We start from the raw sequence: 17,197 nt of genomic DNA, 5'->3' as shown, positions 1-17,197 counted from the left end.
ATTGAAACACATTAATGTGGGCGTGTAGCCGCGATGATATTCTCCTTTCACCTGATAATGGACACAATCAACGAACTGAATATTTTGCCATGGCTCAAGTTCGCAAACCAACACACGAAAGGTTATTTCAACTCGCCAGATAACTTGGAATATTTTTGCTAATTCTGGTAGTCCTAACATGTTACCAAGAAGCATTATTTACCATTTATTATATTTGAAAATTAGCAACGGCAACGAAAAAACATTGAAAGAAAATTCAATAAACCATGTGCTCGCCATTTGCTTCACTAGGTCAGTTACATGTATCCTTGTTTCAAAGTAAACATTTACTTTTTCCTTGTTGAAAGAGACTCAAACTAAACCAAACTGTTGGCACTTAAAGAAAATTAAATAAAATTAACTTTGAAAGAGGAAAAAATAACATTTGTTTTTTGATTTCAGCCATGTGGTCGCCATACACATGTACATGTATCCTTGTTTTTGGATCATTAACATCAATATTGTCTTTTATTGTACGAATCCTCGTTAATGTACGTACAGCTATAACAATTCCTTTCAAAAATTATTATATAACATAAAATACTCCCTGACAATTTTTTGTTGAATAAAATTTTCCTCTGATAACAACAAGTTATTTTAAAAGCAGCCTCTCCTGTTGGACCCGAATTAAAAAAGGATCGTGACGTCAAATTGTATGGTTCACTAACCACCAATGAAATTTGAGTTTTCTTAAACTCACTAATAACCAACCAATATAATAGTACAGCGCACCGTGATAACTGAATTTAAGTACAGGACTTAAATTCTATTAAATGGGTTTTTATGGTAACTTGTGTTTAAGTGTATGGATCTCTCTGAAATTGTACTGAAAGGTAAAACCAGGTTTAATCCTCCATTTTCAACATTTGAAAATGCCTGAACCAAGTCAGGAATATGACAGTTCGTTTTTGATGTGTTTTGTCATGTGATAAGAAACTTTTCGATTTGATTTTCCTCTGAGTTCAGTATTTTTGTGATTTCACTTTTTCCATAACAGGATTGAGTTTGTAAGTACATGTAATTCTAAAAGAGGGTAAATTAAAAATGAGGAGGAATTTTTTTTCATAATTTATAGGTGTTTTTTTTCTTAAATTTTTCATTTTTACATTATTTCTTTCTGATTTCTATATAAAAGCAAACAAAATTGAGATGGCAAAAGATACACACCAAACATTTATATGAAGTATTGTGAAATATCAGGATCAGGAAATCTACAATTGCATAGTATTGCACTGTAGCACAGTATTGATCACAATCCAAATTCAGACAGTATCTGAGCTTGAATATTGTGTCCAAACTTGCACCAACTGTGGTGGTATCAGGCTGCTCTTGGCAAAGTATTTATTGTAATTTATTGAAAGTTTATCACAATCTTGTTCATATAATACACTTCAGTGCACAACAAATGATGTTGGTGGTGTTTTTTTTTACTGAATCATAGCTGGGTTTTCCCTAAGCAAATCATGGACTTTACATGGGGCAGGTGGTTCCTTTTTAGCTCACCAGGCCCGAAGGGCCAAGTGATCTTTTCTCATCACTTGGCGTCCGGCGTCTCTCGTCTGTCGTCCGTCGTCCGGCGTCAACTTTTACAAAAATCTTCTCCTTTGAAACTACTGGGCCAAATTAATCCAAACTTGGCAATAATCATCTTTGGGGTATCTTGTTTAAAATTTGTGTTTGTTTACCCGGCCAATCAACCAAAATGGCCGCCATGGCTCAAAATAGAACATAGGGGTAAAATGCAGTTTTTGGCTTATAACTCAAAAACCAAAGCATTTAGAGCAAATCTGACACGGGGTAAAATTGTATCTGGTCAAGATCTATTTGCTCTAAAAATTTTAGATTAATCGTTGTTAGGTTGCTGCCCCTAACTTGGTAATTTTAAGGAATTTTTGCTGTTTTGGGTTATTATCTTGAATATTATTATAGATAGAGATAAACTGTAAACAGCAATAATGTACAGCAATTTAAGACTCAAAAATAAGTCAAAATGACCAAAATGGTTAATTGACCCCCCAAAGAAGTTATTGTCCTTTATGATCAATTTTTAACAATTTTCATAAAATTTGTAAATTTTTACTAACATTTTCCACTGAAACTACACGGACAATTTCATTATAGATAGAGATAATTTTAAGCAGCAAGAATGTTCAGTAAAGTGAGATGTACAAACACATCACAATCACCTAAACACAATTTTGTCATGAACTGCCTGCTTCCTTTGTTTAATTCACATATACCAAGGTGAGCAACACAGGCTCTTTAGAGCCTCTAGTTGTAATATTTGTTATTTGGTCAGATTCATTTTTGTCAAGTCTGCAACCTTTATGTCTCAAAAGCAAGAGTGCTGCAAGACATATCGATCATATATTGTTTTGTCAGTGTCAGCATCATCAACATTTAGGTTCTGTCTGTGGTGAAAGTTTAGTTAGACATTAATAACTCCATGGAATGTTTCAAAATTTGGACAGAAGCTTGTTTATGACCAAAATACGGTATCCAGAGTGAAATTTTGAAAATTTTTATTTTAATATTCTGTATTTTACTAATAAATGTTTATGCCATTCCTAAGGGCATTACAGTTTGTAAAACATCAATTACTTTGTCGAACCTTCCAGGTGGGGACTGTATTTGGAAATCTACCCTAAGAAAAATACACTTTCAAGTTTTAAAGAAAGAAACAGCTTTGATTACTTGTTTTGATTTTACATTATAAATCAAATCATTGTATTTATTATAGTTAAAAGATGTACACAGTGGGATAACTGGGTGAATTTGCACACACCAGATGCCAGTGGTGATTCAGAACCTATTGCTGAAGTAAAGAAACACTCACATATTTGCATTAATCCTATGAAGATTGAATGTCGAACAGCTACAGGTTCCACAGCTGATGACCTAGGACAAATAATTTCCTGTGACCTTTGGAGTGGATTACAATGTGACAATATGAATCAATTTGACCCAAATGGATGTGCTGACTACAAGGTCAGACTAGCCTGCTTGAAACAGACCAGTGAATGTAGTGAGTAGTATTTAAACAATCATTTGATTAGAAATATTAGGTTGAACACTACCTTAAAATAGAGAAAAATAGTTTCTTTTTATAAACTTTATAAGTTTTTAAAACCCAATTATGTATTATATATTTTAAAAAGATTTCCACACAACACAACACCAATTTCAAAGTCCTGTTACAGTCTGTTCAGCAATGTTGTATACTTTTCTTTAATATTAAAAAAAGAATCAGATCAAATGTCCTACACTTTTAATATTTAACATTTGTATCTTTTAATCTTTTGGTAAAAGCAAACATTTATAAACAATACCATAACTGTCAACTGGCAATCTGTGAAGCATGTTTGTTTTTTTTGTTTTTTTCACAACAGTACCACCACAAAAAACTTCAGTGTCAGGTAGTCTCCATAAAACTACCAAATTGGCTACTGTAAGTGTATCACAGATCAAGAGAGTGGCAAAATGCTATGAAAATATGGACACAAAAAATTGTCCTGATTCCTGTCCAGATGGACAGTTCTGTGATGGACTGCACTGTGTACAGAAGTCAGAATGTACTTGTAAGATTGAAGAAAAGATTATCAGGGTAAGTTACTCCATGTGACCAATCATGCTGTGGGAATTTTAATGCAAACTGAAAATGTTTTGACATTAAACAAGTTACATTTTGGAATTGCTGAAATTAAATTGGAAAAGTGATGAGACAGATGTTGAATTTTTAGATCATCTGGCCCAAAGATCCTAGTGAGCTTTTCTCATTACTTGGCGTCCGGCGTCTCTCGTCCGTCATTAACTTTAACAAAAATCTTCACCTCTGAAACTACTTGGCCAAATTTAACCAAACTTAGGATACTATAAACAGTTTCGTATAATAAGCGAGGGGTTATTCCCAGATAAAAAAAATAGCCATAGTGGAAAATCCCTTTTATTATGGTATACAAATGTCCTGCGTCCGGCAGTCCGTCTGTCCTGCGTAAACATGTCGCACCGTTACTTGAGAACGAATTATCCAAATTTCATGAAACTTAATATTGTTGTTTCTTACGATGGTCAAATGATCTGTATAAGTTTTGGTAAAAATTAGATTAAAACTTTTTGAGTTACGAGACTTTGTAACTAAAACAGAGGTGTATTTTTTAGCTCACCTGGCAAAATTAACGACGGGCGTAGCATGCGTTCATGGCACAGCTGTTTATCATATTAACATAAACGGTTAAAAAATATCATGTTTTTTTGTATTTAATTGTAAAAATAATTTAATTAGTTTCAATTAAAAACAGGTTGAATGATTAAAATAATTAAAAAAATTAGATTAGATATACATGTTTTGAGGGGAGACAACACTGTAAACATCCTGTTTTTGGCAGTGAAAATTACAACTTATTTGTAACCCGTGTAGCTATAGCTCTTTTCGGAGCAGGCGAACGTACCCTGAAATGAGAATTTTTGAAAGACCAGGTAAAAATCTATAAAAATGCATACAGTTTTGATTATGTAAAATGTGCCTTTATCATGTCGACATGGGTATGCACATAACCTGATTTAAGTTTTTTTATGTTCAGATTAGGCAATATTGTCCTCTGTTTTCTCTGGATAGAACTTTTTTATTATATCAAAAGTACATTATAAATATAAAGAAAATTCTGCTTCCAGTGATATGTAGTTTTATACAAGTATCTTTATTAACCATTCCACCACTAAAGGTCACTTAGGCATGGTCCCTTAAAATATGACGTCATAGAAAAAAACTGATGATTGCATCCTTAGCCACAATCATCATTAGGGTATGAAGTTTAAAAAATGTTCCAGATGACCCCACCTTCTTACCAAGATGCCCACCATGGCTAAGGAAACCAAAGCATTAAGGGCAAACCTGACAGTGGTAAAATTGTTTATCAGGTCAAGATCTATCTGCCCTGAAATTTAAAGACAAAACAGACAATCCATTGATGGGTTGCTGCCTCTGAATTGTTAATTTTTAGGAAATTTTGCCGTCTTTGGTTATTATCTTGAATATTATTTAAGATAAAGATAAATTGTAAACAGCAATAATATTCAGCAAAGTAAGATCTCCAAATAAGTTGACTTACCAAAATTGTCAGTTGACCCCAGAAGGAATTATTGCCTTTTAAAGTCAAATTGAACATTTTTTTCGAAAGTTTTGTTTAATGTTCTCCTGAAACAACTGAAACAAATTTAACCAAACTTTGCCACAATCAGCATAAGGATTTCTAGTCTAAAACATGCGTCCTGCCAAACAACATGGCAGACATGGCAAAAAATAGAACAAAGGGGGAAAATGCAGTTTTTGACTTATATCTCTGAAACTAATGCAAAATACAATGGTTGCATTATTTCATGCATCAATTGTAAATAAAAAATATCAGGTGAGCGACACCGGCTCCTTGGAGCCTCTATTTAAAGTAATCGATGATTTAAATGAATAAAGTATAAAAAAGAAGATGTGATATGAATTCCAATGAGACAATATCCATTAGAGACCAAATGACACAGAACAAGTATAGGGATAAGTACAGCCTTCAACAATGAACAAGGTCCATACGACATAGTCAGCTATATGTGTCCCTGAAATGACAATGTAAAACAATTCAAACGAGAAAACTAATGGCCTTATTTATGTAAAAAAATAAAGAAAAACAAATATGTAACACATAAACAAAGGACAACCACTGAATTACAGGCTCCTGAAAAAATTGTTTGTTCACACTAGTTGTAAAATTAGCTCTGTTTTCAATCCATTCTAATAATTTTAATATTTATATATTAATAATATTAATAAAAGCAGATGCAGGTTAATCTTCAATGAAATAATACCGCAAGATTTTTAGCAAAATACATCAAGGGGTTAGCATAAGTTTTAGTTATAAAAATGCCCATACAAGATTGCAAGCTTTAAATAACCTCCAGCTTTTGGCAAGCTGTGAATGACTTCAACAGCAAAATACAAATATTTTAATCCTCAGTAAAGTCCAAATCTACCAATAATCCACTATATTAATCCACAAAACTATTCCTGCCCAGATCCTCCCTTATTTTATGTTGATGAATATGGCCAGTGGTACCAATAAACAGCTATTCCTTTGGTGCCATAACCAAATGCTGAAGAGTTCCAGTGCAGACAAAAGCACTTGATTTTAGTCCACTAATCAGAGTTAAGTAGTGGGGCCAAGACATAAGCTAACTGGTTATTGTATAAAGTAAAAACTGAACAAACACAGGTTTAGAAGAAGACTAACAGTTTAGTATTTTCTTTGCATATCAATAAGCAGTATAAACATGTTTACAAAGAAAGCAAAATCAAGTTGAAAAACTGTGTTACTGATCCATACAAAAAGTACATAAAAACTGTGAATTCTTTAAAACATTACTACTCTTTTAATAAAACAAAATAACAAAATATGCAAAGCTGACTCTTCCAATGTTACAATATCTGTTATATATAATATGTATATAGCAAATATAAATAGATGTCCACTAGGGAGTGGAGAGTGGGCAGAAGAAAAAAAATCACAAAATCTTTTAAATTACTGCTAACAGCAAGCATTGTCTTTAAGAGTAATTAAGTGTGTGTGTTTAAAATATTTAAAGCCCTGCTAAATAAGTGCTGATTGGTAAATTCAAAACTAATGAGCAAGTTCATTGGTATGATCTCACAAAACAATTTGCACACGAGAAGCACATGCAGAAGTGACTGGGAAACCCCCTTGCCGATTCAGATTGGATAATAATCTGAACACTTGAGTGCCCCTGTATAACTTATTTACAGCATTCCAAAACATAGTGTGTCTTGATAATCTATTTATATAAAATAGTTCCATTATTTAAACTTCATGATATATATTTTTTTTTAATTTCATTGGCACTACATATCATTAACTTAAAGTCAAAACAACAGTTGCCAAAATCCTTTGAATTGTTTCTGTAGCATTAACCTGTCTTTTATGTTTTGTATATTGCAGCCTGGAGGCATTGCACAAGGAAGACAGTGTGCTACATGTCAATGTATTAATGGAGAAAACAAATGTATGCCAAAATCTTGTCCTTCCTGTCAACCTGTAAGTATTTTCAGTTTTGTATATTTTGTTTTATGGGATATATGTTACAAAGTAAAGACATCTAGGGTAAATATACAATTGTTTACAATAAAAACAAATAAATGAGGCTCACTTTATGGTCTTCAAAATGAGTCCATACTTGAACCATATATACTAAGATATGAATGAGATTTCTATATATATAAAGAATTTTTTGTTTAAAAAAAAGTCAATACATCAATGAAGTTGTTTTATTCTCAAGCAGATTGAAAAAAGTATAACAAAAATACTGAATTCTCAGGTATATTAAAAAACAAAGAAGTCCATAACAACTGACAAACTCAAACATTATCAAAGAGCAAAGAACAATTGTCAAATATTCCTGACTTGGGACAACCATTTTAGAAAGAAAACTGTTTATTTATTAAAACATATTTTAAAGCGTTCTTTTTGCATACTTAAAACAGTAATACCTGTTTATAGTTTATATATATGGAATGGACTTATTCTTCTTTTCATTTCATAGGAAGAAACTAAATATGTGAATGTAACATCCTGTGAATGTACATGTAAGACATGTGCTGATAACGAGTACCGGTGTGGTAACACCAGGTGTATACCAAAACCATCGCGCTGTGATGGAATCATTGACTGTGACACAGACGAAGTTAATTGTGGTATGTATGTCTCACAATCTTGTAATTGTGATTATCGCTATTTTGTGCATTAATCCTTTGATATTTTTTTGTAATAATTTTCATAACTAGCCACTCGCTTGAGATGGACAAATTATCACTAGAAACTAAGGAGGCCACGTGGCGTTGCTAACGAAATTGACATGAAATTGACAACGTCGTCATAGGTAAAATAGCGATAAATAGATTATACTTGGTCATCTCAACTCGATTGCTTTTCTCACTTTCGCTGTACCAGCTCAAGCGAGAAAATAAAGCTCGTTGTGATGATCAACGATAATCTATAATTTTATAATCTTGAAAAGTAGGAATATGAAACCTTTTTTTTTATAGCATTTTATCTGTATTTTTTGGTCTAGAAAATAAGCCTCTGCTGTACCTTTATTTAGATATCTGTAAAAAAAAATCAGTGCAAGATCGACTTGAAGACTACTTGAAGATCGGAAATAACTAAGAGAAGACAATCTAGAACTTTCTGATGATTTAAAACATTTAAATCAGTGGTGCCAGTTTGAAGTATTTTTTTTTTAAAGTAATGTGAGTTCTCTGTGTGACTCAGGTGCTCTGAGATTAAGGAGGAATTTACTAAGAGAAGAAGAAAACAACCTAATGATGAAACACGTCACTGTTATATTTTATTGTTTTTGAGTGGTGCAAGTTTGATAAAGTGATGCAAATTGTAATAATTTTTTAGTGGTGTGATAGGACCGAACCATTGGCTGAGTTGTCATAATTTGTATATAGAATTACATATATAAAACCATGCACTTTCCCCTGCTTTTACAAAATGTAGACAGTAATGAAACAGCTATGGAACTTTATTTGGAGTTGAATTATGTAGGCTACGCTAACTAAAGCAATTACAATATGAAGTTATAAAGTACATTGTACATAAAATACACAAACTATTTATTATTACCCGTATATAATACTTCATACAATCGTTGGCTCTAACAGAGACAACTTGGCTCAAATATTTTGGTCCACAAATTTAATATAGTACTAGAACACACCCGCGAAATTGTGGGCATCAACAGCTTGTGGACTGTTGTAGTTATTATGTATGGAGAATGTCATAAAAGGTATCAAAAGCCCTCTCCCTTTTTCCAAAGTCCAATGTTTGTTTCCTTTCTGTTAAATTCATTTTTTTTCGTGTGTCTGGCCTCAAACCACAATTATTCTTCGCCTTTCCTACAATGCTTCTTTCGGTAAAAGTAAAATCAAATTAACAATTTGCACCGTTTCACACATAAAATAAATGTAACTGCTTATATATAGACCACTATTAGTCTAATAAATATGCTGCTAGGACAATCCATCAGTGTTTTTTTTCTTCTTTTTCTTTTGAGAGCCTTATGCCAATGGTAGGATATGAATCATGTAAAAATGACTAAGGCTAATTTTAGGGGTGGCCGGAGGGGTCCTGCTCCCGAAATCCTGGACTTAAAACCATGAAATCCCGAGATGCAGAATTTAAAGAAATGCATATTCTGAAATCCCAAAATCGAAAAATTAATTCCTGCATCCCTTAAGGATCAATCTCCAAATTCCGGGCTTAAAAACACCAGTTCCGACGCCCTGAAAAAAGGTCCTGTCTACTTCTAATCGCTACCTTACTTTTCTTTTTTTCCAAATCCCTATTTTCCCTTTCAACAATAAATGTTTATGCCCCATTTATGGCATTATGTTTTCTAGTCTATACAAACGTTCGTCTGTCCATCCGTGTCTGTCCCGCTTCAGGTTAAAGTTTTTGGTCGAGATAGTTTTAAATGAAGTTGAGCATGTTTTACTTATTTTAATATATATGCAAGTGGTATGACCCCTTAATTAGTAAACATTTCAAAGAAAAAAGTGACATAATCAGGGCCGACTTTCTATACTAACATACTAACATAGATAAACGCGAAAAATAATTGGCTTCCCTAAGGAGGTATAATAGTTGTGGTTCTTGCGATCTAAACACCATATATGAGAAGCGAAAAATAATTGTCCTCTCTAAGGAGGTATGATAGTTGTGATTCTTGCTATCTAAACACCATGATATGGAGATCGAACGCTCTGAATGGCTTTTTTTTTTTTATACCCCCGCTTTAAAAAAGGGGGGTATACTGTTTTACCTCTGTCTGTCCGTCCGTCCGTCAGTCCGTCCGTCCGTCCGTCCGTCAGTCAGTCCGTCCCATGAATATTTTTCGTCGCATTTTTCTCAGGAACTACAATACAAGGATTTCTGAAATTTTGTTTCCGGGTTTATCTAAGTCAGCTATACCGTGTGATGAGTTTTCAGATTGATCACTTGACAACTTCCTGTTTACCGAACACTTTTTTTTTACACATGATAGCCAAGTTGAAAATTTTCGTCACACTTTTCTCAGGAACTACAATACAAGGATTTCTGAAATTTGGTTTCAGGATTTATATAAGTCAGCTATACCGTGTGATGCGTTTTCAGATTCATCACTCGACAACTTCCTGTTAACCGAATACTTGCATATTTTTACACTATTTATTTTTTCGTCGCATTTTTCTCAGGAACTACAATACAAGGATTTCTGAAATTTGGTTTCAAGGTTTATCTATGTCAGCTATACCGTGTGATGCGTTTTCAGATTGATCACTTGACAACTTCCTGTTTACCGAACACTTGTATGATTTACACATGATAGCCAAGTTGAAAATTTTCGTCACACTTTTCTCAGGAAATACAATACAAGGATTTCTGAAATTTGGTTTCAGGATTTATATAAGTCAGCTATACCGTGTGATGCGTTTTCAGATTCATCACTCGACAACTTCCTGTTTATCGAACACTTGTATATTTTTACACTATTTATATTATCCACTTGCGGTGGGGGTATCATCAGTGAGCAGTAGCTCGCAGTTTCACTTGTTTTTCCATTTTTTTTATCCATCATTCGATTAGTTGTACTTGTGTCAATTTTTTTATTTATTTTAATATGTATAACTGGTATGACCCCTTATATAGTAAACATTTCATAGAAAATAGTAGACAGAATACAGAGAGTCTCTATATATATTAAAGTAGTATAATCGTAGTTTACATGTATGTCCTCTATTAGGAGGTATAATAGTTGTGGTTCTTGCGATCTAAACACCATGATATGGAGAACGTTCTGATTGGCTTATTTATTTTTCATTTTTGTTATCTATCATACGATTGGTTATATTTGTGCATCTTTCAAACCGGAAGTTTTATCTATGACTAAAATTCAGTCCGATGACGGAATCATATCCGGACTCCCTTAAACATTTGTCGTTTTTCTCCCACAATAACTCAATCTGAATAACCATAAGAATGGATGACTAATGCGACTATGCATGTTACCTATAGGACACAGAGTCATAATGATTAATTTATTATGGAAGGAAGAGAAGCGACACACAAAATGAGGTCTTCTTGTTTAATAGTATAGATAGACATACTGTATGTTTATAAATAATATTCACACACAAATAGATGAACAAATTGAATGTTTCTGATTATCACCAACAAATTAATTATTCCTAAACAGTTGTAGTACCACAATTTACACCACCTGGAATTCCAACACCATCACCCACATCTGGTAATGGTGGTAAACCTGAAGTAAGCCCAGGATCAAACACAGGATTGACACCAACACCTTCTCCAACACCAGTAGATAATAATAGTAAGTTATCATTAACACTTTTATTTAGTATTTTTCAAATTTTTTATTCTATGGTTAACACTTTCATGGATTCAAAGAGAATTTGTAACACCAATTTAATTCATCTGTATATATTTGTAATGATCTGGTAGGAAACATCTAAAAAGTGTCATTTTGAAAAAGATGAGTTATTATACAGTTTTGTTTTCTCTAATGTTTACATGACTTTTTAATAAAATTGTAATGAGATATGCACCTTTCGTCTACCTTAGATCATAATGAGACCAAGTTTAATTGATGATTTTAGTTTGTGTTGTCCCCAGTATTTGTTTATATTCTTCTTTTCTGCAATGTCAAACATCTGTGAAAATGGTGCTCATTAAAATAGGAAAACGCCAGTACCAGAGATATTTTTATATTCAAAATGTCTTCAATTACAGAAAAAAGTATAACCAGATTGTGCAATGAAAATAAAATAAAGCTTATACTTAATTATAAATCTTACACTGCACTAAAACTATCTTCCTCTTTCGTAACAAATTGTTTGAATGCAAGAAGTAATCTATTCAATTAATCAAATAGATTTTCATCATACCATTAATTTTGTATTCACATAATTGTTTGTATTTTACTATCATATTTATCCATACGGTCATTACCATTTATGATAAAATTAAAATATGCCACTTTGATATATTTTTATACGACCACAAACATAATTTTGGGATCAAATAGTGCTATGATATTGTCGTTGCTGTCGTCATCAAAAGACACATTTGGTTTCCAGACAATAACTTTTGTTAATTCAATAGATCTCTATGAAATTTTACAAAAAGGATCAATGCTACACAAGGAATATTTAGATTGATTTTGGAGGTAATGGTACCAAAAGTTGAGGAATTCAGCGCACAAAATCAAGCATTTTTTTAGTTTATGGAAAATAACTTTTAAGTGTGTATGTGTATGGATCTCTCTGAAATTGTGTCACAAGGTTCCAAATCACAAAGGGAATGCAGGGATGGAGAATGGGGTATTTGTCTCAAACATGCAGGAATTAGGGGCAAAAAAGAGCTAAAAACAAGCTTTTTTTATAATTTTAAGAAGAAATTTTCTATTACACAGTTTTGCCTAATAGATTTTTAAGATCTCTGACAACATTTATGTGGTGTCAGAAATCTATATATTATGTCAAAGTTTGATCACAATCCAAATTCAGACAGTATCAAGCCAAATATTGTGTCCACACTTGTCCCAACTGTTCAGGGTTTGACCACTGTGGTATCAGGCTGTGCTCAGCGAAGTATTTTATTTTCCTTTTATATTGTAATCAGTTTTTTGCTTTTTATAAAGTTTCTTTCTAAAGAAATTTAAAAAAAACATCATTCAAAGGAATTAACTTTTATTCAGATTCTGTTAACAGTTTCAGCCTTGTAGATCTTATTGTAATAATTAAACATATCTGCTGGTTAAATTTTTTCTCTTTATATGATGATGTCTGCCAAAATTTGATGATAACCATCTTTCATGGGTAATAACTCCTGTCAGCGGTACTCAGTCAATTGATAATTTCTGTCGAAGTGACTTTTTTGGAGTTTTTTAGGTTACGAGCAATTTCAAGCAATCTGTAGACTTATACGATTGGCTCAGGGCCATGCCCTCACGTCAACCGTTTTATTCTAAACATTAAGGAACATCTAAGATTCTTGGTTTAAAAGGTAAAAACAAAAAAATGGATTGAACTTAAACAACTTTCCTATAATGTTCTTTTCATAATCTTCATGTTTGATATTTCCATTGACTTATATGCGTGTTTTTAACAACACAGAAAATCAGAAGTAAGCAGTATTTATATTTAGTGTTTTTATAAATTTAGAAACACGTCAGAGGGAATTCCCCAGTTGTGATAAACATGCGAGAGTTCTCTGAATTCCAATAGATCTATTTCTGTCATATAAGAACTGAAGTGGAGTTTTTCTTATATGTCACTGTTATGAAACTGATATTTGACAATGTACTTCCTTTAAGAAATAGAGAACCATCTGGGTCGTTTAATTAACATTTAATATACATTCTTGCTCCAGGGTTTGTTTAGGTTACTATGCGCATGCATATAGTTTTCTTGACTTCAAGGGGTATTAGAATGAATGGTTGCTCTGGATTCCCCACTCAATTGATTAATTTATAACTCATGGAATCCTTTCTATGTATGTCTGCTATTGAGGGTTATTGTTGTTGTATAATTTTAAATTATATGCATCATTTAAATTAAAATAAATGTAGTCCACATCATAAAAGTATCTACAACACCCCTTCAGGCGAAATGAAGTCTTCCATATTATCATTACGAATTGTCTCCTTTCCGGAAGTAACTTCTGTAAATTCTGAATCAAAACAACACGTTGAGAAAAATCAAATTGTTCTGTCGATAAATTTCGTATTATATTAAAAACGATCGCAATTTAAACCGAGGAATGTGTACGGAAAGGAGTCATGATAACTGACCAAAAGGAAATTAAATATTTAAAGAGTTAGGAATGGGGTTCCTCCTAGAATTAACTAAGGAAAATAGGTGAAACATGTAAGATACGAAGTGAAATACCTTCTCTCACTCTGAGTCTCAGTGACTGATGAGGAAAGTAAACTTAGAATTGTAAAAGACAATAGGCCTAAGTATATTGTTCATACACTTTTATCCGGGATTGGCTATTTTGTAAATATTCAGATTACGTATATTACATTTTACATGTGCAGTTGAATTAGTTTTGAAAATAATATTATCCATCTACTTCATGTGGCAATGAAAACAATGGCAATCATATCCCTCAGAGCATACTGCTCTTTGATAATTACTGGTTTTCACAAATTATCTCTATGATAGTTTCTGCAACAACAAAAACACAAAAAATGAACACATTCAGTCTTTCAGAGGCAGTTACTACTAATAATGGTATAATTAATTAAAGTTTGCATGTCAACTCTTTGTAGATGTTATTTTGCTAAGCACTTTAGTTTTAGCAATTTCATTCCATTCAATATGATTTCTGCATAAATTAGAAAATTAGTCTTCTGAGGTAATAACTCTTACACAGGGTCAATTAAAAATTCATCCATGTGTAGATCTTATTGTTTTGATCATTTTTACTGCTTAAAATTTCGCACTTTCTGTTATATACATAATAACCAAAATCTACAAAATCTAGGCCAGGTGATCTAATTCAGGATAAATACTTAGGAACAATTAGCACTTAATATTTTTACTAAAAATTTCTGCAGCCCCATGTGTTGATAGATCATGGTCACCATGGGTAGATGAAAGAAATCCAACAACGTATGCACTTGGTGACAAGGAGAAATCTGGTCTTGAATATCAGAAAGCTTCAGGATTCTGCAGTGGAGGAACAATTCACAAGGTTGAATGTTGGAGTACAGATATTGGGGCTTTCCACTACTCAACAGGAGAAGTTATGAAATGCACACCAATAGATGGAGTAGTCTGTAACAATGCAGATAATTTCCCAATGACATGTACTAATTATAAGATCAGATACCAATGTATTTGCAGTAAGTATAAAAAAACCGCTTGAAATTCTTTTCTTTTCAATTCTCAGTTTTATTTCCCAATTTTTTTAAAACTCTATCAACAATTATTGGGTCATCAAAAAAGCTACAATTGTTGTGCACATTGCTAGATTAGCATATTTTTATTTTTCATTTAAGACCTCTATAGCTTATTGGAAAACCAACTAATAATCTCATTGAAAGACTTGCACTGTTTGTTCCCACTGAAGTTGACTTTGAACTGTTCCAGAAAAAGGTTACCCCTGATGTTAGGAGTTTACTGTTGTATATTAATTTTTTCTATGTTAAACTTCTTGCATCTAAAACATGTTTGGGTCTACATTTGACAAAATGGGCCCTGATGCGGTAAAATATAATTTTGGCTATGACAAAAATTATTGTTCGCTGCTTAAAACAATATTATTTCACTTATTATATCACATGTACAGCTTACAATATGTGCATTTTATACGACCGCAAAAACAAATTTTGCTTCGTATAATGGTATGATGTCGTCGTCTTCCTCCTCCTATGAAGACACATTTAGTTTCTGGACAATAACTTTTGATTTAGTGAATGGATCTCTATAAATTTTTAATAGAAGGTTCAATATCATTAAAGACAGACTGGGATTGATTTTAGGGGTTATGGTCCCAATAGTTTAGGAATAAGGGGCCAAAAAAAGGGCCCAAATAAGCATTTTTCTTGGTTTTTGCAAACTAACTTTAGTATAAGTTAATAGAAGTCTATGAAATTTAAACAGAAGGTTAATGACCAAAGCATGAAGGTTAGGATTGATTTTGAAGTTCTGGTCCAAACAGTTAAGGAATTAGGGGCCTAAAAGGGTCCAAATAAGCATTGTTCTTGGTTTCGCACAATAACTTGAGAATAAGTGAATAGAAATCTTTAAAATTTTAAGACAAGGTTTATGATCACAAAAGGGAAGTTTTGATAGATTTTGGGAGTTTCGTTGAGAACTGTTTCGAAATTAGGGGCCAAAAAGGGCCAAAATAAAGCATTTTTCTTGGTTTTTCCACAATAACTTTATTATAAGTGAATAGAAATCTATGACATTTGAACACAAGATTTATGACCACAAAAGGAAGGTTGGGATTAATTTTGGGTGTTTTGGTCCCAATAGTATGGGAATTAGGGGCCAAAAGGGTCCAAAGTAAATTTTGTTTGATTTCAGCAAAAATTTGATTTATCGGGGTTCCTCGATATGCAAAATCTAACAGTATTTAGATTCTAAATACATTTACTGTAAATTCAGAAATTATTGCGTGAATTTATTATTGCGATTTTGTCAGTTTAGACTAAAATGCGATTTTAATTTATTTACGATTTTGAGAAAAGTCCTATTCAATTTATATAAAATATTTCAAACTGCAAGTTTAAATTTTTGCGTTTACATTTCTGTCGCATTTTTCGCGATAATAAAAACCTCGCAATAATTTCTAATTTACAGTATTTGGTCCCGTTTTCAAATTGTTTTACATTAAGGTCCAAAGGGTTCAAAATTAAATTTAGTTTGATTTTAACAAAAATTGAAATAATGTGGTTGTTTGATACAATTTATCCTGAATCTAACCATGTGTTTAGATTTTGGATATTAGACCGTAATCGGTAAATGTCTGATTTAAAGTTTTGAAGTTTAAGTTCTTAGACCACATCACTCTGTGTCAGAAACCTATGTTGTGTCACCTGTTTAATCACAATCCAAACTCAGAGCTGTAGCAAGCTTGAATGTTGTGTCCATACTTGCCCCAAATGTTCAGGGTTCAATTTTTGCGGTCATATAAAGCTGCGCCCTGCAGAGCACCTGGTTCTAATTGCCTTCAAGATTATTTAAGTTGCAACATTCATTTCACACGATTCAGTATTTTAAAAAAATCTTTAGCGGATTCCGACTTCCTACGGCAAAGCAAAACTAGGTATAAATGATAGACATTTGCCTAAGGTTGCCTGGACCCAAAGGCTTAGGTGGGTAAAGTTACGGAACTTTTCTATGGCCATGGCGTTGTCTGTATATTTTCGATTTATGAGTTTGACTGTTCCTCTGCTATCTTTCGTCCCTCTTTTCTAATTGAGGTCCAAAGTCAGGGTAAGGTGACCCTACCATCCCCCTTCTTTAATTCATAAAAATTTCACTACGGCAAAACTTTTGTCCTCACTAAACACATAA

At 32.7% G+C, this 17,197-nt stretch overlaps 1 protein-coding gene across 2 annotated transcripts in view; it reads left to right on the top strand.

The window, feature by feature from the left end:
* LOC134708034 (mucin-5AC-like) overlaps nt 1-17,197 on the top strand; it is a 221,759-nt gene that overhangs the window by 160,497 nt on the left and 44,065 nt on the right. For both annotated transcript variants that reach the window (XM_063568282.1, XM_063568281.1), the window contains 6 exons: nt 2,780-3,064; nt 3,429-3,643; nt 7,038-7,133; nt 7,639-7,789; nt 11,338-11,475; nt 14,728-15,015. In XM_063568282.1, coding sequence (XP_063424352.1) covers nt 2,780-3,064; nt 3,429-3,643; nt 7,038-7,133; nt 7,639-7,789; nt 11,338-11,475; nt 14,728-15,015 — 1,173 coding nt within the window. The remainder of the gene's footprint in view (nt 1-2,779; nt 3,065-3,428; nt 3,644-7,037; nt 7,134-7,638; nt 7,790-11,337; nt 11,476-14,727; nt 15,016-17,197) is intronic.

The sequence above is a fragment of the Mytilus trossulus genome, chromosome 2 (genome assembly GCF_036588685.1).
Source record: "Mytilus trossulus isolate FHL-02 chromosome 2, PNRI_Mtr1.1.1.hap1, whole genome shotgun sequence".
In the NCBI taxonomy this organism is placed as follows: Eukaryota; Metazoa; Mollusca; class Bivalvia; order Mytilida; family Mytilidae; genus Mytilus; species Mytilus trossulus.
The sequence above is the reverse complement of the archived record's forward strand: the minus strand, read 5'-3'. Positions and strand labels throughout refer to the sequence as shown.